Source organism: Nothobranchius furzeri, chromosome 4 (assembly GCF_043380555.1).
Source record: "Nothobranchius furzeri strain GRZ-AD chromosome 4, NfurGRZ-RIMD1, whole genome shotgun sequence".
Classification (NCBI taxonomy): domain Eukaryota; kingdom Metazoa; phylum Chordata; class Actinopteri; order Cyprinodontiformes; family Nothobranchiidae; genus Nothobranchius; species Nothobranchius furzeri.
Window position 1 is genome coordinate 7,591,704 of NC_091744.1, and position 27,740 is coordinate 7,619,443.

General features: G+C 43.2%; 2 protein-coding genes across 5 annotated transcripts in view; one reads left to right on the top strand and one right to left on the bottom strand.

Moving 5' to 3' along the window:
* Window positions 1–1,534: 1,534 nt before the first annotated feature.
* Window positions 1,535–27,740, bottom strand: part of card14 (caspase recruitment domain family, member 14) — a 46,796-nt gene continuing 20,590 nt past the window's right edge. For both annotated transcript variants that reach the window (XM_070550046.1, XM_070550047.1), the window contains exons 21-22: window positions 27,487–27,548; window positions 1,535–5,134 (exon numbers count right to left, since the gene is read on the bottom strand). The gene's annotated coding sequence lies outside the window, so the exon portion shown is untranslated. The remainder of the gene's footprint in view (window positions 5,135–27,486; window positions 27,549–27,740) is intronic.
* LOC139069581 (spectrin alpha chain, non-erythrocytic 1-like) lies at window positions 1,542–4,695 on the top strand. 3 transcript variants are annotated; one of them, XM_070550050.1, is made up of 10 exons: window positions 1,542–1,658; window positions 1,729–1,946; window positions 2,031–2,135; window positions 2,220–2,324; window positions 2,400–2,432; window positions 2,505–3,396; window positions 3,509–3,600; window positions 3,681–3,992; window positions 4,087–4,299; window positions 4,382–4,695. In XM_070550050.1, exons 1-3 carry the CDS (start codon window positions 1,649–1,651, stop codon window positions 2,064–2,066), a joined length of 264 nt encoding a protein of 87 aa, XP_070406151.1. In that variant the 5' UTR covers window positions 1,542–1,648; the 3' UTR covers window positions 2,067–2,135; window positions 2,220–2,324; window positions 2,400–2,432; window positions 2,505–3,396; window positions 3,509–3,600; window positions 3,681–3,992; window positions 4,087–4,299; window positions 4,382–4,695. The 3 variants fall into 3 exon arrangements, with proteins under 3 accessions (XP_070406151.1, XP_070406149.1, XP_070406150.1); XM_070550048.1 differs by having other exon boundaries at window positions 2,059–2,135; XM_070550049.1 differs by having other exon boundaries at window positions 2,059–2,135; window positions 3,349–3,396.

Sequence of the window (27,740 nt, forward strand, 5' to 3'; positions counted from 1 at the left end):
ATTATCTAGTTTATACTCATGACAACTCTGAGGGGGGTGAATTTTTTTCTCACTCTTCTGTTTAAGTGTATTGAAAGCCTAAAATTCTGTATAATTAATGAGCATCCGACACACGTGACCGCCGCCTCAGACCCACGTGACCACAGAGCTAGCTCCGTGGAAAGGCCTCAGTACAGCCTCGGTCTCTCCTGGAAACTGTGTCGGGATTTTGAGTCTCTGTGCTTGTGAATTCTGTTTTGGATAATATTGGTGCAATTGTTGGACAAAATGACTTGCTGTGGTATTAATTGCACTAATAGAGCGTCCAAGGAGTCTCCACTTCATTTTTTTCGGTAAGTTAAAATCTATATTTGTATTTTATGTCACTGCTGCCTTTAAACTAGCTGAGTTTACCGAAGTAGCTAGCTAACTATCAGTTTAACATGTAGCATGTACTGTTTAACCATGAAATTTAAATGTAAAATACGGTAAAATAATTAATAGGGCATATTTAAATGGGTAATAGGGTAAAACCCAGTGCATTTAAGATAAAAATGGGTTGAAATATGACGGGGCGCGCCGCTTGGGGGGACACTTCTGTGCTCTATTCTTTCATCCGGTAATCCCCAGCGGTCAGGCCGGGCAGGCTGATCGATGCGGCGCCTCGCTGCTGCGGGCTGACCGCTCGTGGAACTCGGAGACAGATCTGACCGGAGAAATACTGCAGCTCGTTGAGAAGTCTATAGGGCATACAGCGTTTCCCTTAAATCCCACTGCCACGCCGACAAGATCCCAAGTTTCTTTGTTTTTGTTGGCGCTGTTTACCGAAGAAGCAGCGGGAATACCAGCAACTTTCATCAGACTCGTAAAGTTAGTTTTTGCAGGGGACCCCCTGTATTTTACTGCTCCCTCCTGCAGTCTTCCCCTATTAAAATTTAAAATGTGTAACTTCATGTATTGTGATGAATGACTAATATTCATGTTAACTAAAACGTTAGGTATTTAGGGGGAAAAAACAAAATAATAAACATTATACAGATGTCAAATAAATCAAACTGTAATTAAACTATATATTTTCAAAGTCTTGATTCTGGATAAAATCCAACAACATATGCTTTATAAATAAACACTACACATGGCTTTTACACACACACACACACACACACACGTTACATTGTGATTTCTTAGTAAATATTCTATTTGGCGAGAGATAAACTTTATTGTATTTATCCTAGTGAATCTATAATTAAACGGGTAAACTAGCAGTAGTACATCCAACATCAAAGAAAGTAAAATGTTATTATCAGGAGAGGGAGAATGATTAAGTGGTTAGCAGCAGTGTGCTAGACGATGGGCCCCCTCCATGAGGCCACCACAGCTCAGCAGAACATCATTGTAGCTTCTTCTGGGGAGAAAAACACTTACAGAAAAAATAAAGTTAACAGCTGAAATAGCAGGAAATAATACAGTTAAAGAGCAGATTGTAGAAGAAAGAAACCCCTAGGTTAAACTGGTCTGTCTACTGCATAATGCTGAACTCTAACATGTGTCCTCAGGGAAGGACCTGATTGGTGTCCAGAACCTGCTGAAGAAGCACGAGGCTCTGCAGGCTGAGATCACAGGTCATGAACCTTGCATCAAGGCTGTCACCCAGAAAGGAGAGACCATAATGGAGGAAGGTAGAGCAGGTCTGGTCCTGACATGTTTCTGAGGTGTCTGCAGGTTCTGGCTCACTTTGTTTGGGTCCAGGTCACTTCGCTGGTTCAGAACCCTCGGCCCGTCAGAACATTCTTATCCACCACGTTCTAACACCAGACCTGTTAACCCAACAGCAACAAGTGGCTCCAACTGACGATGAGACCGGGAAGGAGCTGGTTCTGGCTCTGTACGACTACCAGGAGAAGAGTCCTCGAGAGGTCACCATGAAGAAGGGCGACATCCTCACGCTGCTCAACAGCACCAACAAGGTTCGTGTGCCCTTCACAGCCGAGGAACGACCTCCAGCTCAGAGCGAACATCTCCACACCTGCTTTGTGTTTGTGTGACTTTAGGTTGTTTTACTTGAACTCGCGTCTTTAGCTGAATGAGGATGGAGAGACGGGTCGGACCTGGAGCAGGTCGAGGTCTTGCAGAAGAAGTTTGACGACTTCCAGAAGGTCGGACTTTTCCTCCTCTCCGTCTTCCAGCAGCAGCTGTCAGATCAGCTCAGGTGATAATCAGCAGGTGCTTTTGTCCTGCAGGACCTGAAGGCCAACGAGTCCCGCCTGAGGGACATCAACAAGGTGGCATGTGAACTGGAGTCAGAAGGTCTGATGGCTGAGGAGGCTCCTATGGTTCAGGCTCAGGTGAGCGTCACCTGTCTGCAGCAGCTGGTCCCTCTCACTTCCTGGTTTGTTAACTCTGCTCGTCTCTGTTTGTAGCAACAAGAACATCTGGGTTCTGCTCCTGGAAAGGTGCGTGTTGTCCTCCGCCTCCACCAGAACCAGACGTGGTGTTTTTGTTACCACTCATTTGTTTGTTTACAGGATGAAGCCGACTCTAACCCCGGCTTTCCACAGGAGTCGTCAGCAGCACGTCATAGCTGCTGATAGGAACCGCTGTGGTCAACAGAACCTTTTCCACCGGAGCCGTCAGCAGCGCGAGTCGGCCACGTCTCAGGAGCAGCATGTCGCGGCCTTTACGCGCCGGTTCTATTTTCTACGCGCGACGCCTCTGAAACGGGTCAAGTTCGACATTTTTGGGGAAGGAAAGACAGGAAATCGGACGCGGAAATTGAGAGAAGCTACCGAGATTTTCAGAATAAAGAACGTACTGCCTTCCGGTTGCTTTACTTTTAAAAAAGGTTACTAACTGTGCGTCCCCGTGAGAAGTTATCACCTAGCTAGCGGTCTCCTTTGTTTTTCAGGTCCGTATTGGCGATTATAAAACGGACAGAACATAAAACACAAACCATGTTGTAATTTTCTCCTGCTTGTTGTTGTGTTTACTGACGAAGTCACTCGAGTGACTTCGTGCTCGGTCGGTGACAGCTGCTCCCCTGCTGCTTCGCGTCTCGTGGGAAGGGCCAAGCAGCAGCTTACGCGAGCAAGACGTGCTGCTGCAGTAACGTGCTGCTGACGGCTCCTGTGGAAACCCGGGGTAACACGGCGTCACCCTAGAAGGTGAGTTCATTCAGCTGATCAGAGGTCACCTCTGATGGCCGCAGTCACGGCCGACCGTGCTGAAATCACACAGGAATTCAGGTGACCCGGCAGGCACCAGGTGCTGGTGAAAGTGGGGACATGTCAGCTGGTTGCCATGGCTACAGTTATCTTTATGCATCTGTATGACTGCTGACTGGTGTGTGTTTCCTGTGACCTTTGACCTCAGACCGTACGGTTGGGCGTTCAGACGACGGCTAACTTTAATTCCATCAAGGTAAGAGGAAGCTCTTCCCTTCCTGTCTGAGCGATCCGTCTCCAGGTTTCCTCGTCCGGCGTCCAGCCCGCTGGCGTCCACCTTCATCTCACTGGGTTTGGTTTCTCTCCAGGAGCTGAACAACTGCTGGCGCTCGCTGCAACAGCTGGCTGAAGACCGGAGCAACATGCTGGGCAGCGCCCATGAGGTGTAGCGCTTCCACAGGTACCCCGCACACTTATGCGCCGCTTACGGGTCAGTAGAGTTTGGACCCACACTCAGACGGAGTTCTGATGTCTTCTCAGAGACGCTGATGAGACCAAAGAGTGGATCGAGGAGAAGAACCAGGCCCTGAACACAGACAACTACGGCCACCACCTGGCCAGCGTTCAGGCTCTGCAGCGTGAACATGAAGGCTTTGAGCATGACCTGGCAGCTCTGGGTGATAAGGTCCGCTTTCCTGATCGGTACCAGGACCCGAGTTGTCTCTGGAGACACGTTCTTCATGGTTCTGGTGACTCCACCCCAGCCGTTCCTGATCAGCGATCAGCGGGGTGCTTTCCTATTTAAGGTGGATGGAGGACACAATTTGACGCCAGAAGATTGCCTCAGTTTTGGTAGTAACCAGCCACTCGTGTTACCTCTAGTGTTCCTAGGATTAATGTTATTTCGTAGTGTTTTTGCTCTTATATTGGATTTACCATTCTTCAGGATTCCTGTCGACCTCATTGGATACTGACCTCTACTCCAGGATTTGGATATTCAACACACGGACCTTATCACCACCCTCCATAACCCACCTCTCATCTCACCCGTTGCCCCATCCACCAGGACGCCCCGCTTCTCTCCACCTCTGCTCCCTCTCCTGCGCTTCCCCCGGCTCTCTACCTCTCCCTCCTCCAGCCAACCCATACACCCACCACAGTAAGTCTGCTGAACACCTCTGCCTGCCTACAATGGATTTTGAAACCAGAACCTAAGCTCACCTGTGTTCTCCCTCCTCCAGACGCTGAGCTGTTGTTGCATTTCCAACCACAGACTTATCTGTGCACCTTAAGTTCCTCCTTATAAAGAAATCATTTTTTAAGTACCTTCCTCCAAACATGACACTCCTCTTCAAAGAGCAAATCTGTTCAGCACATTCTGACAGACAGACCACCATTCTTCTGTCATGATGCTGTACAGGACATTTTTAGAGTTTTTCTTTTTAAAGATAAATAGGATTACATTTAAATAGCAATACTTTCACATTATCATTTTCCCACACTTCTGTATAACTGTATTTTGTTGTTTTTCAATAAAGAATGACAAATTATTTAAGTTTGGATTTGTTGCACACAAATATATATCGGTAAAAAATATCTTCAAAGCTAATGTATACATAACAAGTATGATTGGGTTTTGCAATACGGCACTATTTTAGTAAGATTTTTAAACCAAGTAAAGTTAGTAAAGAACACATTTCTATTGTCTGCTAAGAAACTGTTGGGATTTAAAATGGGCCTGTTGTACAAATAACTTGTAAATGATTATTCCTCACTTTTGTCTTAACCAAAGAAATTCCAGTAATTGAGCAAAAACATTTATTTTTAACACTACAGTTTATAAAACAGGGCGCAAAGTGTCGGCACATGTATGTATGTATGTCGATGGTCCGCCCCAACCGAACCAGGAGACACAGACGTCAGGGAGGCCAAGGTTGTCTCTGCAGCTCTCTGGGCACCACGCCTCACTCAGCTGTCTCCAATGATCCAAATGGCTATGGAGAAAAAATAACAGGTTTGTCATAATTGTTTAAAGTACAAAACCACACATGAAGTGGTGAGACAGGTATGTGGAACTTAACACTTGCTGCTTTGTGTAGCTGATGTTGGAGACACACAGGCTGCCATGGTGACATTTAAACAGATCTAACAAAAAAAATTAAAATTAAAAACTCCCAGACCTCATGTCATATTTACTAATCAGCTATGGCTGATTTATTGTTTGGATCACAGTGAGTTACACTAATTCTAATATATTTTTATTTCTATTATACATACATACTTTTTAACTGTTATTTTCACGACTGTTATCAGGCTCTCTTGTTCTGGTTCTGATGATAATTCCGTGTCTTCCAGTAAGTTATCTTGTGCTTACTTCATCTGTAGAATGTCTCTTTACTTTTGGTAAATTGTACTGAGTCCAGAATAAAGACTAGTTGGCTGTACAAGATACAAACAAGTATAACATTTTGGAAATATATGAAATGTATTTACGCTGCTAATTTAGCTCGAATACTAATAACTGCAATATTTTCCGGACTATAACTCGCACTTTTTTACATATTCTGGCTGGTCCTGCTACTTATACTCCGGAGCGACTTATATAACAAAATATGTAGGCTACACCGCGCTGCTGCGGGCCGACTCCGACCCACACAAGAATGAGTCCCCCTGTCCCGCTGGGAGGGTTTCAAACACCGCCAGCATCTGTTAGAGCCTGTGGCGGGGTGCTGAGGGCCGGCTCCAGCCCAGGAATGAGCTGTCCTCGCCGGCCGGGAGGGTTTGAAACACCGCCATCCTCTCCTCTGCTGGCTGTTGTTCATTCTGTTATGGTTACCGGTGCTTGTGTTGCAATGTGAAACGCTTGGTCTCAGATTTTGTAAGAAAGATAATAAAATGTCCCCCCCAAAATACGACTTAAATATATTTTCTCTTATTCATGATACATTTAATGGCTGGTGCGACTCAGGAGTGATAGCGCCGAAAAAAACTGTACTGAAAACTTGCTCAAAGCAAAATGTTTTCATTACGGAAATAAATTATAAACTTACCGATTTAAAACTTTTTTAATACAGGTACTTCTCACGAACAGGCGCAGAAAACCTCCACCTAAACTCCGTGTAAGGTTCAGGTCGATGGGTGTTCCAGTTAGCTCCGGTTGGGTTGAAGCTAGGTGGCTACATCCGTTAGCTCGGCTCCCACCTCCGCTTTAGCTTTGGGTTAGCCAGGGTTAGCTTCAGGTTAGCTCGTAGCTAGTTCGCCTGGGTGTCGTCACTCGAGCCCAGCCTTACAGCCACACCCTCAGCGCCTCCTCTCTTCCCTTTTATGGAATTGTCTGGGCTGGACGGAACCTGTGACACGGTCAAAATGGCGGTGGTGGCCACCTCCCATTATAGACAACAAACGTGTTATTGAAGCCAATGGAATCCGTTTGTCCAGTATATGTACAGTCTATGGTTGGGCTCTATCCTCTGAAGCTTAATGTCACCATTTGCAGCGAGTTATTTTGTCCTGCAGAATTTCTGACATTGGTTGGAATAAAAAAACACCGTCTTGGTGTGGCTTTATTCAGTAATGACGTAGAATAATACAGGAGGACACGAATGCATTATGAAAGCCTCTTTGCATTTATGCTGCTGCCACTGATTACCATCAGAATCTCATCCTCCCCTCCCCGATGCTGCCCGAGTGCTTCGGAGCAGGGCTGCTTTTCTTTGGAACGACTTTTAATGTCTGTGTTCTGTGAGTCCAGCTATATTCTTACTCCTGAAGATGAAACGCGTGTTCTCCACAGCCAATACCACCACAGTTCAGCGATTCTCACCACTATCTTATTAAGTCTTCATTTCTGACCACCATCAAACCAGAAAGGAAGGAGTTTCTTTGACTTCCTGTCAACAGCGTTCAGCTTCCTCCCTCTGCGCTAACGACGGAGTGGAGTGTGCCAGGGCTGCCGGATCAGATGTCCGTGTCCTGTGTGGATATCAAACCAGACAATACACCTCCTGCCGCAGCCTGGAGGAACGCCGTCTACCTAGAAAGCATTCATTTCCCCTCTGGAGCTAATCCTCCATCCCAGGAGAGATGAGCGGGTGTCTAATGAATACAGAGGAGGTAATCTGAGCGTGCACGCTCCAGTCCGTCAAACCCGCATCACGACTTGTACAAACACCGCTTGGGTTGACACGATGATGCATCAAAACATCCCGACACATGCAGTTCACAACCAAATGCCATTTCCTTTCACCAAGCAGTGACAGATGTTTAGGCTAACGAACCAAAGTTCAGTGTGAAACCTGCCTCAGATCGAATCAGCAGGAAGATAAACATCATTATAAAAACTGATTATGAAACTCAAATGACCCAGTTTCCTTAAAGCTGCATAACTGAAACTGTCACGCTGAGCAGGAGCAGGTAGGATCCAAAACGCAGAAGCCCAGAATGACTCGAGGCAAGAGCAGTTGAAAAAGGTAAAATCCTTTTATTACGGTGACAACAAAAATAACTTAGAGATGCAGGAGTCAAATCCAGAAAACTGAAAATCAGGAAGCCAAAAAACAAAAGCTCATTAATGAGCACAAAGACTAGAACATGACGAGGGAACAAAACAACGCTGACTCACAACAATGGACCGACAAACACTGAGGGACAAGACAGGGCTTTTAAACACAGAGGGAGGTGATCAGAGGAAAAGGTGACAGGTGTGAGTGAGGTCTGGAGGGAAGGCAGGTAGGGCTGCAACAACGAATCGATAAATTCGATGAAAATCGATTACTAAAAGCGTTGGCAACGAATTGCGTCATCGATTCGTTGTGTCGCACAACTCTTCCAAAAGCGCCCCCCCCCCCCCCCCCCTCCCGCCCGCCGTTGCGCGCAGACCAGAGCAAGTCAGATCAGCGCGAGGGAGAGCCGCAGATCAGCGCGAGGGAGAGCCGGTACCGGCAGATCAGCGCGAGGGAGAGCCTGCAGACTTGCGCTGCTGCGAACCGGTTCCGCATTGTTGCGCAGCGATCCAGGCAGCTGCTTCCAGCGCACGGTCCATTCTCAAAGTGGCGCAACCAAAAAACTATAATTAGCACACGATCGTTCTTGTCTGCACATGTTCTCTATTTTCTGTCTTATTTGTGCCTGCAGCGCGCTACTGCGGAGCTCATCACCTGTGCTGTGGTGATGTCACCTCACGCAGCATCGAAAACGCGCTCTGCGCTTTGCGGTCAGGAGATCCCTTTGATCTGCTCAAAAGTAACTGATGAGGTGAAAAGGTAAGAATCCAGGCAACAGATTTTCTGGAGAATTATGAGGAGATGCATGAAGATGAGAGACAGACAGGACAGGAAAATAGTTCAATAAAAACAATAAAACAAAACAAAGTGTTGAAAAGTAAAATGTAGGTAGATTTATCTCCACTACACGTTTTTACCAGTAAAAAACAATAAGTTACACACATGTCATATTTATACATCTGATACAATTCAGATCACCTTCAAAACTCAGTCACACACCCAGGGCCGTTTCAAGACATTTTGGGGGCCAAGGCAAAATGCCCCCCCAATAACTGGGCTCCCCAGAAGCCTCTGTGTAATTCATACCCTCTCCAGTAGTGTTAGTTATACTGTGTTTATAAAAGCCCCTCAGACATTACTGACATGTTCTAATATTATCAGATGAAAAACTAAATTATCAGACACGCTGTCTCATCTGCTTCTTTTCTAAACTTGCAAAAAGTAACAAAACTATTTGAAAGCCACTATTTGTGGATTCTCTGAAAGTTTCCATGGAGTGTGTGACAACTTATTTTTTCATTGATCCTATCGTCTAATCTCACAGCTGAAACAAGCATCCTTAATAATCTGTGCACAGGAAGCTTACCGATGCTGTAGTAAAACAAAAGGTATAATAATTTATTATTAATAAAACCTTGTTGCAGCACTAAAGCATAAAAATGAGATTTTGCATTAAATATGCAAAATATTTACATATGAATTGTTTTAGAGCCCTTTTATTGGCAGAATCTGATATTAATTTAGTTCTTACAAAAAATGGGTCCCAACATGGTTTGTGTGGCGTTGCCATAGAGTGACGTCATAGGCACAGATCCCTGTCCTCTTGTTTGGAAATGGAAATATGATCACCCTACATTAAACAAACTGTCCACCCGGGCTTTTGCGCTGCACAGAGACGCTTCGCTGCCTATGACTTTGAACGTCAGTTGAGAGTCAGTCTCATGCAGACTGACCAATGAAGAGAGGGCCTCAAGTTAAGACCCTCTCCTCATTGGTCAGTCCACACGAGGTGGGTCAAAGGTTACTCTGGGCGGGTTACGTGTTGTCAGGCATTCAAGTATTGAGTATATTTACTGCATATTACAGTAAAATATTCTGTATGTGACCACATTATGGTGATCCTTGGGTCGTGATGATGGAGCCCTTGAATGTTGTTGCCCAGGGTACAACAAAGTGTTAATCTGGCCCTGGTTCCGCCGTCACATTCCCGCAGAAACTGGTTGATCACACCGGGGCCAGACTACTAGCATGTGGTTTTACAACCACAATGTCCTCAGAAGCAAAAACGCTTTTAAAAGGGAGGGAGGAGTCCTAACTGTTGCTGCAGGCGTGTTGTGTGAGAGTGCAGTTATATACTGGTTAATATATTTTTGGGTTCAGTTGCTTTCATGTGGCCTAATGTGAGTCTATTTGGGATCATTGGAATGATCAGCAGCATTTCTTGATGTGACTTTATGGCAGTTGCCCAGGGCATCATCGCAAGGAGGATGGCATTCATTTACTTTTGTTTTATTTGGTATTTTTTCAGTCATTTTTGGAAATAGTGATCAATTTTGATTAATTCACAGCCTATGTTTAATTACATTTAAAATAAATGTCAACAGATGAGATCAAACAAAACAGATGAGAATTGCCCTTAAGCTGTTTAACTTGGACCAAGCATTTTAGGTCACAGATAGATGTAGCTTAGGGTCTCTGTCTATACACCTTATAAGACAATTTAGGTGATGGCATGTTGTTTTTCTGCTAATGAACTGTTTTCTAATAATGTTGTGTTAAATAGAGTGAAGGAATGAGAGAAATAACGTTTCCCTAGCAGTTTTTAAAAAATTCCCCATGTAATCCGATTAATCGATTAATCGTGTCGAGACCCCATCCGATTAATCGATTATCCAAATAATCGTTTGTTGCAGCCCTAAAGGCAGGTGCATTCAATAAACTAAATGGGGAAGGAACTAAGCAAGAGAACCTGGAGGAGAACAGGAGGAGGCTGGGGACAGAGGGACACAGAGCATGACAGAAACATTAAATATTTTCCGATCTTCTTCAGTCAGGAGCTCTATAGGGAGCCTAAGTCACGCCCATCTACTTCTGGACCATGGGTCCCCGAAAAAACAACAAAAGTAATGCTAGTTGATGGGGCTATAAAAGCTATTTTCTAACCCTGTTTCTCATGTGCCGTGCATTTGATGTCCGTGAATTTTAAAGACACACTTTGATACCATGAAAGCGCTTACTTTCGAATGGGGGCAAAAGTTATTTTAGGTTTTGTGTGAAAATACATCCAGGACTACAACTGCACATCACCAAATTGATGTCGTCAAGCCAGAGCAGACACGGAGAAGAGCAGACAAAAAATGGCTGTAACTTTGGCAAACTTTGAATTTTTTTTCTTCAGGAGGAAAGAACCCCCATGAATCTCACCATGTGGTAGATAGCAGCAGCGCTAGGGAGGAGGAGATTCTGTGGTGATGTCATATGCAACTTCATCATGCCGTCATCTGATTTGTAGTCATAGTAATTACAAACTTTTACAAGCTGATAAATTAAGTAAGTGAATGTTGTGGTCAAAACACACATCATTACTTTTCATTTAAACTGAAGTAGCATATGTGTGATTCAGGGCCTACGGCAATGCAGATTAGAAAATAGCTCTTTTACCCCTGATTAGCATCAGAAAGGGAGGAACTTAAAGCTTCGTTTATGCTTGACACATTCACTTTCCGCTTGGTGATGCGGCTCGCGGATGGAACGTGCAGCGTTTATGGTTCATGCGGCTTGTCTCTGCGGTGAGCCAACATTCTCCCAAACTGTAGGGGGCAGCATAGAGCTCTATGGCATGCATCCAACACTACACCATAGTAGAAGTAAAATGACTGTTGTTTATAACATGGCAATGCAACATTTTTAACAGCGTCCTCGTCTTTTCCGAGTGCGAGCTATTTCTCTCTGAGAGCTGAATCATACAAATGTCTGTATTTACGAACCTCTGCCATACTAGTTCTTGCCGGTCCGCCAAGTTTTTCCGCGTCCGACCATCCGCGTGGTTAGAAAATTTCCTAGGTGCGCGGTGCGGAAAGTTTGGGCGGTGCGGAGGCGCGGTGGAGGGGTGTGGTTGTTAAAATGAAGCAATTTCACCGTGCGGAGCCATGCGGACGCGTCAAGCATAAACCAACCTTTAGGCTCCCTATACACATTTACCTGCTTGGATGATTTTTTTTATTCAGTCCCACAGAGTTTCAAGCTCTTATTCTGAAAATATGGAACTTTTTGTTGACTAAAACTGTGGTCCCCGACATTTTTTGCATTACAGACCAGTGAAGAAATCACATGTTTAACAATAACATAAAGTCTAATTATTACATAGATATTGCAAATATTATTTATATTGCTGTCATAAAACAGATTCTTCAAAATAAAATGTCCCGCACAACAACGTAATGAAACGTAGACATTTTTGATTCAGTTTGAAACTTTTACCATTTTATCTTATTGTCATTTTATTGTATTTGTTTGATATACTTTTGTTCATAAATTTATTTTAAATGTGGTTGATAAAAGAAGTTTGAATTGAAATGTGTGGACCCGTATCAGCCCCTGGCCCAGTGCTTGAGGACCCGGACACAACTGATGAATCACGTTTGACATCTACACTCCCACATCTGCCTGTCTGGCAGGTTTAGCTCAAATGTTTTCACAAACACTAGTTGAGAAATTTACAAGACAATAGCTCTGTTTTAAAACCAGAATATTTACATCTTTATACTTTTTTATCTAATGCTTAAATTATTTAACCATAAACGACACTTACCACTATGACCTTTATTCCAAACATAAATCCATTCTCACAGAAGTCTGATTTCTTGCAGCATTAAGTTGCAGATGGAGAAAAAGACCCTTGATTTTCTGAAAGTGAGGGCTGTCACCTCCATAGCTACCTGCTAAGGCACAAGCCTGTAATCTGCCTCCATCAGGTGTCTGAACACTTTGGATATAAATACCAGCATTACCAAGAGGCTGCCAGTGGACAAATTGAACCGTGGAAGAGGCTGTGAGCCTCTTAAGTGCACATGATGCAGAAAATATCTCTTCTTCAACCGGCAATCACAAGCAAACATTCTCAAAATAGGAGTAATAACTTCCACTCAGAGTCAATAAATAGACGTAGTGGTGTGCACAAGGCCTTGGTGAAGCTTTCAGGCCCTAACTGAAGGGTCTGTGTTTGTGTGTCAGGGTTGTGAGAACATGTGAGAGGACCGGTGCCTCCTCGCTGCCCTTCCCCTGGATCGATAGCCCTCGCTCCAGGTTTTAATTAGCTAATCAGTGGAACATGGGCTTTTAAGCATGGAGGGAGAACGTAGCTAAAACCAGCGTCAATACCCATTAAAAGGGTTGCCTTAAAATGCGGCCGCCATTGACTCGGAGAGGCTGCTATTTATGGCTCTCCTCTGAGCTGAAATGAAACGAGGTGCAAAAAAAGATATCTGTTCATGGACGTGTCACCAAAAAAGATGAATTAGTCCCGGCTTGTTACGGCCGATAAAAACGCACCTAAGAAATGAGAAATTTTTCATATCGAAACATTTGGTTCTCACATGTCCGCTCACACTTTTTTAAAAGAGGTCCTTCATTCACATTTTTAAGACATTTGCAGTAGGGATGCTCGATAGTAGTTTCCGGTGTTTACATCTTACATTTAGGCAAAAAACGAAAGAATAAGCGGATCACGAACACACCGATTTGGCTTTATACGTTTGTGCCTTGGAGAACGTTTGTCTTTGTACGTATCAATTTGTTCTGGGGATGTTTGTGTGTTATAGTTGATGAAATGTAAGCAGCGTGAGTGTACACATGCTAAGTGAGGATAATTGCTAAGAGCAATGCTAAGACGTGTGCAATAGTCAGTAATGTTTTTTCCTGCTTCTGTATATTGTAGTTACAGCGATTAAACATTTATAAAGATTTCATTTAGGAAAGGCACGCCTTGGGTAAAGATTCTTGTACTTATTTTAGTTGGTTGTTCGCTGGCTAGTTACCTAACCCTCACTACACAAGGTAAATTCCTAATTAAAAGGTTGTGCCAAATTAAACTAAAAACACTCAAACGCTAAACATCAGACATGTCATATTGTGACATTTTGAGGGAGAGGAGACGAAGCTGAAGAGTTAGATGTGAAATATGTGCATGGTAAGTAAAAGTTGGGTCAATAAGGAGTAAAAACCAATACCTATATTTTCCAATATTACATTTCAAGGCCAATCCCTAATTTGCAATGGTCTCTGAATGCCTTGTAAGTCATACTCTGTGGGAAAAAAGCTCCAGTGTGCCAGTTTCAGGAATTATAAGATTCCCAGATCAGAGGAGAGATTAACACGGCAGGATTTGGAGTCTTATTTCCTGATATTTGGACATCTCACCTCTGATTGGATAACAGTAACACATTTCTATCACTGACTCCTCCACAAATAACACAAGCCTGATGTAGTTCTTCCATGTTGTTGAGCTGCTAATGCTAACAGCTAGCTTCTATTAGCAGAAAAACAGCCTTCCCCATCGACTCAAGACTTGTGAGTCAATGAATGTTAAGTGACAGTGTGACATAGATCTGTCAGGCTTTTCAAATACTAGAGTTTCACCGTCTATTTTCCATCAGGAGCTAATGCAGGAGACAGGTGTAAAATAATATTGTTACGTTCATCTATCATACATTCATTTTCATTCGCCTATCCGGGATCGGGTCGCGAGGGCAGCAGCCTAAGCAGAAAGGTCCACTTCCCTCTCCCCAGCCACTTGGGCCAGCTCCTTCAGGGGAATCCCAAGGTGTTTTCTGGCCAGCCGAGAAACATAGTCTCTCCAGCATGTCCTGGTTTTTCCCTTGGGTATTCCCCCAGTGGGACATGCCTCAAAAACCTCACCAGGGAGGCGTGCAGGAGACATTCTAACCAGATGTCAGTGACTGATCATTCTCAAAAACATGTTTTTTCAGTGAAGGACCTCTTTAAGTTAGCATCAGTTTGCTATAAGATCTGCTAATCAGAAGGTTGACAGATTTACTGACAACCTGTCTACAAAACACACAAGAAGGATGCATTTTTTTGAGAGGAGGGCTTAAAATATAAGAGAGAAGATTCTTGACCAGACCTGTGAACCTCTGTGGTTCTGTGAACCGCTGCCCCAGGCGTTTGTCACATGCTGTAAATACCACAGGGATTAGGTTTGGGGACACACAGCCAAGAGGTGTGCCGAGCGTTCAGCAATAAACTGTTGCACATGCTGTCATGTGTGTCAGAGGTCAGGGCGTGTAGATGACATGTTTGTTTTGTGTCAGGTGACCGCGTGTAAATTAGAAACCCTGATTAAGGAGCTGACAGTGTACACTTGTGTATTTGTGTAGGAACTGAGAGTGTTTGTCATCAGAGAAACTTGTGTTTACCTAGAGCAGGAGCTCGGACATGATGTATGTGTCTGCGTGACAACATGCCGGTGGTTTTCCAGAGCGTCACCTGTGGTCATCGCTCTACTTCAGAGGTGAAACAGAGTCATTGCACACAGCTCTGGTTAGTAAATCACCTCGTGAGACAAGGGAAGGTGTGTCGCGACTGAAAATATAAAAAATAACAATAACCTGACCTAACCGTTACCTGACTTTGTTTCTGCTCTGTTTCAACACAAACCTCAGGGACAACTGCCTGACAGCCGCCTCTAATTACAACCTTAGTTTGATGATACGGCTCTCCATAAAACAAACACCACTGTTTAGTCTCTCGCCTTTTTAGATTGTTCAGAAGATTCAGATGCATTTTCAGCCTGTCTGCACCAGTCTCATCCGGTCTCCTTGACATTTTTCCTGTCTTGTGTTTTCGAACATTTCCAGGTCCTGGAATGTTCCACCTGAGAGTAAATGTGTAAGGCTTGTCACCAGCATTCAGACATCAATTCTGTTTGCTTCACAGCCAGACAGGACACGGTTAAAAAATAAAAATAAATAAAATAAAAACATTTCCAGGTCCTTCACACTCTTCAGGTTTCCCTTTTAGGTCTTTATCCCATTTTTCAAAAATTTCAGCCAATTTCTCTTCTTCAAATTACAAAATTTTGATTTAATAAATGTATTGGTTATGAAAGAATCTCTTCTCACCGGGCGATCTTACAGGTATGGCAGAGGATGTTTCTGAATTTCAGGAAAGAACTGCCCTCTACACGTTTTGAAATAAGTACGCATGAGAGAGAATACACGGTTATCCTCGTGGACACTCTGTTTAAACGTAGCTACCGGCCTTGCAGCTAACTCCTTCTAGAAGTTATCTGAAATTAATTTCAAATAGCACGCAGAACTTTAGCTTACCTGTCGAGCAGAAAACTGGCGACATTTGCTTTGCACAGGAAGTGAAAACTAACCAGCAACTAGCATGTTTGACGACAGCCTTGCGTGAATGGTTCACCAGAATGGTTGACAGTTAAGCGGACAAATGGTTCAGACGATCCACCCGGAAGAAAAATGTCCTCCGCTATACCTTTAATGTTGTATCGACCGGTCTAAACTGCATCTGTAATTAACAGTAACAAGCAGTTCTGGTTTCTGAGAAAAGTTGATTATTACCATCTAGTGCTATCACAAAAAGCAAAAAAAAATAAATAAATAAAAACGTTCATTATTTAGGCCGAGAGGGAACAGATGCTGCGAGGCTCAGACTAACACCTGTTACCGCGGTGTAACCAACTAACAGTTACCTCATGGATTATGGAATAAAGGGTTCGCAGGATTGAATTGGAGAGTATTTTTTCCCTCTCTGTTCTGGTTTAGTAACCCGTGTCAAATAAATGATGCTTTAATATAACGAACTGCATCAAAGCCCGGGCCAATTAACTGAGATCTATTTCTTAGTTTTTCTACTCATGTTTTAATGTTTTGATCATCATTGTTGTTTTACTGTTTATCTTTGAATGTTTTATTTCTGTATTGCATTATAAAGCTGCTTGATTGTGTTTTATTTGTTTTTACATTGTGTTTAGCACCTTGTGCCCCCTTGACTGGGGGTAGGAAGGGGCTTTACAAATAAACTTGAACATGAACTTGAGAGGAAAGCTAAACAGGTGAAACTGGAATAATTAGAATTTGATGCAAAAGTGCATTTAATTTAGTAATTCATCTCAGACTGAGAGACAATCTAAAGGCTCAGGAACCCTTTGCAGGTGTTCTGGATTCATTAGCTAATTAGAGCGTGACACTTATTCAACCTTTTCACAATATTCTAATAGTCTGAGAATTTGAATTTGGGGTTTTCATAAGCTGCAAGTCATAATCATCACAGTTGTAAAAAATAAAGGCTGAAATATCTGTCTATTTAAGGTTAGAATGCCAGTTATCTCATCACTTCATTAAGTTAGAGTTCATTTAAACATAAATTCAGTAACTAAACATGAAATTTCAATTATGACACATATCATAAAAATATTCATTTTTAGCCATATTGCCCCACGGCAGTCTAAATTAAACCTTAATTATCTGCAAATCTCTGAAGTGACAATAAGGTTCTTTAAAAAAAACAAAACAAAGTGATTTCAGTAAGCATAAAAAAGTCTCCAGACCGACTCTTTCTGCTGTGTTTACAGATGAGTTACAGAATGAAGCAAATAAATCTCATTGATTTTCTCATCGCTCTTGAAACCACATAAAGAAGAGCTGATAAAAAGAGTAAGGCGGAGGTATTTGCGTTACAGAAAGGGACGACCGCCTGGCCCTGAGAACTCAGATGAATTCAATACTCTTTCAAAAGGCGGTAATTCACACTGGCATCCAGCAATAAAGGGACCAACAACAAAAGTGTCCATTTTCACCAGAATGGAGCAAAGAAGGAAGAAGATGATGAGGGGGGAAGGGCACTCAGTGCTTTAATATGATGACGCCGGGTCGGCCGAGGCCATTATAAGATGTGCCGACTTCTCCAAACACAGGCGAGGAGGCAGGAAGGGAACGCACCCCCACTTTAATAAAAGGAGACATTTGCTGTGGTCTGATTAGAAATATCATTTCCTGACGCGTCTTTTCCCTTCCATTAAATTGGTGCTGGGATTGACTGTATATAATAAGCTGCAGGGAAGAAGGCCTGTAGGATAACTGGGGTGATAGACGGGCTAACCGGCAAAGGCAGACGCACAAAAACGTGTATGTGAGCCTCCAGTTGGTAATTCATTTATTTCTCATCTGTTTGTTAGCGTTATTGCTTCGGTAACTCTTGCTGTTATCAGCTGGTTTCATCTTCGCGTTTGTAAGATGATCAATCTGAGAAAAGATCCTTATTTTGTAATGAAACCGAGACTCCCGTCTAAGCAGTGTGAGGAGATGGTCTGATAAGTGGGGTGGTAATAAATTGCATCATGCAGCCGTGAACAGCATGCACACACACACACACACACACACACACACACACACTGGTTCCTCGCTGCAGCTCTGTTCGACCCCTGTGGCCAGAAAGGCATCTGCTGCACATGCTGAAGTCAACTGGAGATAATAACCAGGCCCGGCGTGGCACCAAGCCACAGCCAGCGCCTCAGACCCCCTCCATGCTACGCTGCATGGGCTCACTATGATTTGGCAACCTACAGTACATCTGGGGGGAGATGACCTGGAAACCCTCAGATGCTGAGGTCTGGGAGGGTGGGAAGATGAAGGGGGAGGTGATATTGGGGTGCAGAGAACAGCTGATGAGTTACTCTGGATGTGTTTAGGGTCTGGCAGCAGACAACTGAACTAGATGTTCAGTCCCCACCCCCCAGTACAGTATCTACGGCACCATACAGCTGTGGAAGCAGAACCTCGTGTAGCTGAGAGGCAGATGTTTACAAACAGACAAGACCCTGAAACGAACTCGGCTTTGGCCTGAGGGCTTCCACTGAACCGCTCTAAGTGAGGCGCTGCAGCGTTGGTGGGCTGAAAGTCGTCTACTTTTTCTGCATTTTCACGTCAAAAATTTGTGATTACATGTTTTTAAAATAAATGTTGCCTGGGCGAACTCATTTACCAAGAAGACTCACTCCCAAAATCAATATAGCATAGCCATTTGAACAATGGTAAATATTGCTTTAGACATTTATGTTAATAAAACTCAACTCAACTTTATAATAAAGGTTTATAATTAGTTTTGGATACACTTCCCAATAATCCACAAAGTAAATGTTGTTAATATTTGCATTTACTTAAGAATTGTTGTTAAAAATCATCCCAACCAGGTTGTTGTAAATTTACAAACTATGAAGTATATCGGTATTTCGTTTAAATTTACATAAAAATTACAGAAATCTTTGCAGATGATATGCTCCTCTTAGCTTCATCAACTTCCAACCTTCAGATCTGGGTAGATTTGAAGCTGGATAGCCAACTCGGAGAAGTCCTACTCAGCCTACTCAGCTACTTAGCATCGCTTGTTCACGTGTGAGGAAAGTAGGGAGCAGGAGATCGACAAGCGGAGCGGGGCAGTCTGCAGTGATGGCAACACGAAACTGATATTTTGTGGTGAAGATGGGAGCTAAGTTAAGAATTATCAGAGGAACTGTATTCCGACCATCAGTGATGGTCATGTGCTTTAGGTAATAAATGAATTGACCAGAAAATCAGATAGAAGTGACCACAATGAGAGTCCTGAACTGGGTGGATGGGCCTTAGAGATGGGGAGGAGAACTCAGAGGAGAGCTGCTCCTCCATATGGAGGGGACAGGTCAACTCAGGACACGCTGGAGGGATTAAATCTACAGGCTGGGCTAGGAGCACGTTGGGTTTCCACCAGAGAAGCTGGTGATGTTGCTCAGTGACCCCAGATAAATAGAAGGCTGACAAGACAGGACTGCACAGACATATCTGATATAATAAATTGTGAGCGGGTTGTCCAGTAATCGGAAGGTTGAAGGTTCGATCCCGGCTTTGACCGGAGAATGCTGCTGTTGTGTTAACCCACCTTGCTGGTGGTGGTCGGAGGAACCGGTAGCGCCAGTGTTCGGCAGGCCTCGCCCCTGTCTGTGCACCCCAGGGCAGCTCATAGCTCATCCCCACCAGCGTCTGAATGTGTGTGTAAATGGGTGGATGAATTGTTGTCAAGTGCCTTCGGGGATTTTAGAACCCTAAAATGGCGCCGTACGAATACAAGCCGCTTACCATTTTATAAGTTTATCATGATTTCCAAAAGCCGCAGATTCTCCAGCAGCACATGGAAACACAAACGATGAACTTCAGACAGATGTAGGGTGGGAGAGGAGACACACAACCCAAAGAACGAGGAGTGTGTGACTCGATTGGAAAACCACCCAAAACTAATCAGTTACCACAGTGTCGGCCATCATCTTCTGTGGGTTAAATGTGTGATGGAGGTGAGAACAGCGGCTCTGCTCACCCTGATGGGCTGAAACAGGAGCCCAGCGAGAAAGAATCGAGTTACTCTGGACACGATGACTCCCATCCCCGCTACCCACCTTTACATGGTCCATTATTCCAGCTATTAAAGGAGCTAAGAGGCGTCAATCTGCCCATTTGGATAGCAGAGAGTGGGAGGACTACTAAGTGGCTGGGTATTGTCTTCCATTGTTTCTGACTCACACAACCTTCTGAAAGCTCAGCTTTCTCCTCTCAGGGTTTTTGTATAAGATTTTCATTATCTGACATAATTATCTGCTAGCGATTCCTATTCTCCTTCAAAATGCTTTTACGTCTTTCTAGCACCTCCTTCGCCTTTTCGATCTCATCGCTCTGACCTTCTCTTCTGCCTCTGCATTCCCTCCTATAACCCAAGCTGTTTTTAAGGCTACGGTGCAAACCTTCCTTGCCATCTGTGAAAGAACAGAAACCCTTGAAGACGACAAAATCACATTGTCTGCTGGTGTCTAATTCCCCTCGACATCCACTTCAGGCTGGTTGTCTCTCCTCACGTCCTGGAGGGAGGAGAGTGGAGAAGAGGAGCGCAGGGGAGGGGAAAGCAAGAGAGATGGAGGAAGTAAAAAGGAAGGAGGACTGAACCCGTGTGTGGTGATGAGAAAGTGCATCGGGGGTGTGGGGAGTTGTTGGCTGCAGGCAAATTCTGATTCTCTGTGTTTCCTGTCAGATCAACATGGATCAACCTGAGGCTCAGACCACACACACACACACACACACACACACACACACACACACACACACACACACACATGCACACACACATACACACACACATGCACACACGCACGCACACACGCATGCACACTGCTCATCACAAGCAGATGTGAACAACCACCTCATCCATAACTGTTATAATCACTAGAGCTCACTAACCCTGACCTATAGATGACTAACAGAAGGTCTTGGGGGGCACAAGACAAGTAGAAACACAGGTGATTTTTACCAAATCATAAATAGGACATCAGATCTGTTTCCAGTGTGGATGTTCAATATTGCCTTGTATTTAACCAATATCCAATATAGTAATGATATAGTCTACCTCTTAATGTCAGATAGAGATAGAAACCAACACCCACCTCATAAATAAATAAAAGCTGAATCCTTTAGAGAACTATCATCATATATCTCCTACCATGCATTCTTAGATTTTAAATATTATCTGTGAAAAATATTAAAACTACTTTACTTTAAGCTAAAAAAGAACCAAATTTGTTTTGTGTCCACCTGCAGCTGAACCACATCCTCTTGAGATAATCCTGACAAATGTTTCAAGGGGTAAAAACCTACTTCTTCACAAGTTGTCCCAAACAAACTAAATTATTCTAAAACAATAATTCAGCTCCGTCAAGAGTTTGCGTGGCAAAAATGTTTTGTCGTTAAAAGAATAAAATCAGACATCGATAATATCGGATATTATATTTGAATTCAAATATTGTAAAAAAAAATCATCTGTTGGCTGAGCCTGTGCATGATTAACTGATAACTAAGCAGAAGGAGAATCAGCTACAGTTAGCTTATGCAGCACACCATTCCTACAGGTCATCATCTTCATCATTGTTGGAGATCAACTCAACAACAGCAGTAGTGTGTGGAAGCAACAAACCAAGATCTCCAGCTTTTCTTACAGAAGGGTTGGCTCAGGAATCATCCTTTTGGAGGAGCGATGTTTTAAATTCTGATGAACAGCTGTATGAAAAGTACCAAACTGATGTAAACATCATCAGGTAGACATTACCAATACCAAGTTGGACTCCCTTTAGTCATCAGAACTGCCTTAAATTTTGAGTATTCAACCAGGTGTTGAGGAAACCTTCTTCAGAAGTTCTGATCCATGCGGACATGACAGCATCAGCTCCATCCATGATGGGAACTTCCTGTTCCACCACATCTCAAAGGTTCTTGACTGAGATCTGGTGACTTTAGGGGCCACTGGGGTCCAGTGAACTCATGGTCATGTTCTAGAAGCCAGTCAAAGATGATCTGAGCTTTGTGAGATGGTGCATTATCATAGTAGTAAAAGATGGGTCCATGTGGCCATAAAGGGATGGACACGGTCAGCAACAATTCTCAGGAAGGCTGTGGTGTTTAAACCAGGCTCAGGTGGTATTAAGGGGTTCAAAGTCAGACAAAGACATTTCACTCTTGTGTGCTGCTTCAACTTCAGCTGCGGCTTACCCTAGCAACATGAGTCATACACCCAAAATGGCACTAAGGGGGTGTGGTTGAAATGAAGGTCACATGTCTGACAAAGACCGATTACATCATCATCAGCTAAGCATTGAGTGAGGATGGATCTAAACAATGTTATCCAATTCTAAAACCAGTGGTAATCTGAGCTGCTGTTGTATTTGTATCATCTAGAACCAGACTGACCATTCTCTTCTGACCTCAACAAGACATTTTTGTCCACATGACTGAAGCTCGCTGGACATCTTGTAAACTCTAGAGTTGCCAGTCTGGCCCCAACAACCAAAGTCCCTTAAATCTCCGTCCTCCTCCATGCCAATGCTCAGTTGGAACTTCTATGGCGTTTAAAGCGTGCCACAACCCGTGCACGCGCATTGGGTCCACAGCGCGCGTGTGAACGGGACTCGCGAGCGCAAACATACATGGCGAGAGGTCATTTGTGCACTGAGAGGGAGCAAACTGTGTCTGTGAGCGCACAAGGATGTGCACAAGTGACAAACCTGCATGCGCGCGTTGTCAACGAGCACACGGCAGAGGAAAGAGAGAGAGAGAGAGAGAGAGAGAGAGAGAGAGAGAGAGAGAGAGAGAGAGAGAGAGAGAGAGAGAGAGAGAGAGAGAGAGAGAGAGAGAGAGAGAGAGAGAGAGAAAGAAAGAAAAGTTCTTGCCTCATTAATGAATTGTTTATTTTTTTCAGTATTTAATTGACAAATTATCCTTTCAAATAATTAATTGATGAGTTACATAATTGTCCATTTAGAATTGTTGAATGGACTGAGTCAAGTTTGGTGCACTTTATATATTTCAAAACATGTTTTTTTTAATGATGCATATAAATAATTTAAATGTTAATTTAATGAAATATTTCTATTTTTTCATTACCTCACCCTTGTTTTGACAAAAACAAGACCTTGCTGGATAATATCATGGAGAAACTATTTGTTCACAGTACTTGGCTCAGTGAGGATCTGTGTACCAAATGAGGAGATACTCAAAAATCTGTCTGCAGATTGTTACAACCCAGACTGGAAGTGGTGGGCTGTAATAAGAAAGGAGACCAAACAGAGGAGTGGGGGGTTCAACAACTGATTTATTTAACAAAAGTAAGGATTTACTAAAGCAAGTTAGTGAACAGAAAATGGCCAGTGAGGACTCTCCACCACACAGGAGAGACCCAGTGAAAGCAGAAAAACAGTAGGCTTTGTAGGCAGCACCACACCCTGAGCCCAGGTGCCTCCAAGGCTGCTTAACCAGCTGCCTACAACAGAAGAAAAACACAATTAAACACAAATGAAAACCCAACGAGACGGTGGGGGCATCACAACACGTTCAGGACTACCCAAACACCAGTAATTCTTGACTGCACTGATCTGCTTTAGTAAATCCTTACTTTGGTTAAATAAATCAGTTGTTGAACCCCCACTCCTCTGTTTGGTCTCCTTTCTTATTACAGCCCACCACTTCCAGTCTGGGTTGTAACAATCTGCAGACAGATTTCTGAGCATCTCCTCATTTGGTACACAGATCCTCACTGAGCCAAGTACTGTGAACAAATAGTTTCTCAGTGATATTATCCAGCAAGGTCTTGTTTTTGTCAAAACAAGGGTGAGGTAATGAAAAAATAGAAATATTTCAATAAATTAACATTAAAATTATTTATATGCAAAATAAAAAAAAACATGTTTTGAAATATATAAAGTGCACCAAACTTGACTCAGTCCATTCAACAATTCTAAATGGACAATTATGTAACTCATCAATTAATTATTTGAAAGGATAATTTGTCAATTAAATGCTGAGAAAAATAAACAATACATTAATGAGGCAAGAACTTTTTAAACTTGAACATACCTACACCCACAAGTCTATTTTTACCTGGTTAAAACCATCTAGCTTATGTGCACTTTTTAAAACACTGCCCAGCAAACATTCGGACGTTTAATGACAGTTGAACGGTCACAACTGTAAAATAATATCACAGGAATTAGGAAAGAATAATATGACATCAACTCTATGTTACTTGGCCGGACTCGAACCTGGATCCTCCAGAGTGAGAGTCACCCGCTCTCCCAGCTGAGCTATGCCAGCAACTGCTGTATCTCAGATTTTTTTATATAGATAGCTAGAGAGTAAAGTGCGGGGTGAACTAACCAATCAGAGGACAGGGAAGATCTGCCACAGGCCACGCCTCCAGAGTGCCAAAACTCCTCACAGCCGAGCGAGCGGAATTAGAAACCGAGCGCGCAGAGGCTGCCGAGCGCGCAGAGAGGCTGCCGCGCGCGCACGTTTTCCTCTGCCGTGTGCTCGTTGGCAACGCGCGCATGCAGGTTTGTCACTTGTGCACATCCTTGTGCGCTCACAGACACAGTTTGCTCCCTCTCAGTGCACAAATGACCTCTCGCCATGTATATTTTCGCTCGCGAGTCCCGTTCACGCGCGCGCTGCCATGTATATTTTCGCTCGCGAGTCCCGTTCACACGCGCGCTGTGGACCCAATGCGCGTGCACGGGTTGTGACACGGGTCTGACGCGATAAACTTCGGCAGGTCGTATAGAAAGTGTTGGGTGGCTTCTAAGTGATTGGCTGATTAGATATTCCTGTTGTCAGACCCCCAGAAGAGCAGAAGTTCATTTACATCACAGAGCTAAAACCACAGAACAAGGAAACTACGGGAGACCTTGTTTTTATCTATCATTTACTGTGAGTCAATGACTTCATTATCAGGAGGTATTGATCGTCTGGTGGCGGGGCGACAGCAGGTCGGTTAATAGATGGTGGTTATTTCAGCTGAAGCTGCGTTTATAGACTATGAGGTGCTTTATACGGACGGATCAGTGGTCCGGAGAAGACGGGCTGTAAACTCTGATGATTATCGACCTCACAGGGTTTCATATTTAGATTAAGACTGACACAATCAGCAGCATCTGCAAAGGTAAATATCTCTTTGGTTTTCTAAACATAAATGATGTCTGGGGACATTTGCAACCAGTAAAACCTTTAAATCTATTCACATGAATTATATAAGAACAGACCTACAAAAGCTAACATTCAACCCTCGGTTTTCCAAAAACACCAAATAGTTTTTGTTTTATTATATTAATACTGATAAATGTATTTGATCCCTGGATGTGTTTTGTCTTGCTCAGTCACACGATGGTGTTAAATTATTTCATCCGTGCAGCAACTCTGACCCTGATCAGTGAGTGCTTCTGACTCTTCTTGACCTCCACAAACAAAACCGCAGTCACAGCCATCAGCCGGAGAAAAACGGGTGAGATGGGGAAGGGGGATGGATGGGGAGGGCGGGAATAAGGGAGGTGAATCTTCTGTGGAAGTTAAGGTAACGTTTTTTTTTAATTCTCTTGAAATATCTTAACAGTTTAACTGAAAATATAAAACGTGTTTATTCCCACCAGTCAGAACTTTTCATGGATTCATGCCGGCTAATTTTACAGAAAAACAGATGATTTGTTTCTCTTTAGACCTTTCTGGGATTGTCTCTGAGACCAAAGCCAGCGTGGGTGTGGGGAAGAATGTGTTCGCTCAAGTTCGGATGACAAAACAACGCCAAAACTTGTTATGACAGCTGCTTCTCTTGATCCTTTTACTACGTTTTATTTTAAAACTCTTAATTATTGCTCTGGCGGATGACGGATGATCTGGGCAAACCAGACTGAGGACAGGATTTGATAAAATCCAGTTAGACAAGTTTAATCTATAAACCTATCTGCAAACAAAGTCCGATGCACTTTATAGTTTGTTTGAGTTTGACTTAAATGAATGTTTGTGTAGTCTCGGCTCCTGATAGATTTAGTCAATTAAAAATAGGGCTGGCCAACAATTTTTTTAGCTGAATTAGCTGAAGTATTTAGATAAAACTATTAATTAAAAGTCAAACCTTCATGTCTCAAAAGTCACACGTGTACTTTTATCAAAAATATACTTAAAATGTACGTAACATCCAGTGACTGTAAATTACATCACCTGTAGGTTTCTGAGGCTTCAACTTGAAGCTTAGTGGGCGGTTCTGATCACAGCCATCTTGTGTCACACATCTCCACACCTTTGGACAATACAAAAATGGGCAAAGAGGTGGAGCTGAGAGCGGAATTTAAAGGAACTCATTCCGCCACTGCTTGCAGCTACAAGCTAACAGCGCTAACTGAAGCTAACAAAGTTTTACTGGAGCTTAGCCAGAAAAATGCAGTTGTGTGATACTAACGTGAAACACGCATCAACTCACCGGAGTTTCATTGGCTCAGAGAGCTCCAAGAGTGAAAAGCACAGCCTCAGCCCAGTCTTTGCTGCTCCACAGCAGCGGAGATCAGCTTGCCGTGGTGGAGCTTTGACCGCGGGATTCGGCTGCCGGCCCGCTGCAGCCACGACCCAGGAAGACGATACAGAGCCTCGATACCCAGCCCTGCCAACACGTCATATTTCTGCCCATTTTGACCAAGCAGCTTTAAGCTAAATGCCAGCCTTTTCACCCCATCGCAGCCCTTTGGTTAAACCATTTAAAGTTTTTTTTGTAAAGTATCTTTAAAAGCACAAAAAATTCTAAATAATAAGAAAAAAAGTTAAAAATAAGAAATATATGTTGCAGTTTTTTTGTATTTCGGGTTAAAGTGTCATGAGCTCTAAATTTGCAATTCTAGAATAGTCACAGCCCAGAGGGAAATAATCTCGAACCCCCAAAAGTAGAAAATTAAGTAAAAAGGTTGAACGCATCATATTATAAAGGTGTTCCTTTTCAACCTTAACTCCCCCATAATTAGATCTCCAGTGGGTGTAATGCAAAAGGTGATAAATCTATGAAATAAAGTGCTGCACGCTTATGTGAGAGAATGGGTTAAGAAGAAAAACAGATGTATTTTATGGATTACTGATAGGATTAAAATGACGCTAAAGGTGTGAAAAGGTGTGAGATTGGATCTCTAACGTCAAAGGAACAATGGAGATGATGAACAGATAAGACTGGTGTTTATTTTATTTTCTATACTTTCTCTTCTGAAGTAAAAAAAAAAAGTAAGTCGGAACGACAGATAACAGGGAGATGATCAGAGGATGAGTTTTAGAAAGAATAGAAAGAATGTTTCATATAATAAATTAATATTTGGCCACTTTTGTCAGACAGAAACTTATTCTGACGTTAATCCTTAAAGACAAACATGTTAGAACAGAACTTGTTGAACTCTGAGCTGAGCCGAGCCGCATCATGCATGTTTTAGAGTTCAGATGAAAGACACCGGATTTGAAGTGGATACAGGTTTGTTTCTCCTAAGAACCGTTGACAGAGTTCCTGTGAGGGTTTAATCCACGCAGGTGAGCTTTGTGTGTGTGTGTGTGTGTGTGTGTGTGTGTGTGTGTGTGTGTGTGTGTGTGTGTGTGTGTGTGTGTGTGTGTGTGTGTGTGTGTGTGTGTGTGTGTGTGTGTGTGTGTTAGCCTGAAGACACTCACAGGAGGCTGCAGCCACACCTCTGACATGTTTCACACTGTGAGGTCATCAGAAGGTCAGCGCTCTGTGCAGGAAGAAGCACACTGTTTCATTTTTATAATCCACGATATACAACATGTGAGTTAATAATCCACTAAACAGGAAATAATCTTGTTTCCTCCTGTGGACCAGTTTAAATGGTCTTCCTTGCTGTTATATCTGGTGTGAAGTGAGCACAGATCAAATTTTCTTTTGTGAAAAATGACGCAAACCAAAC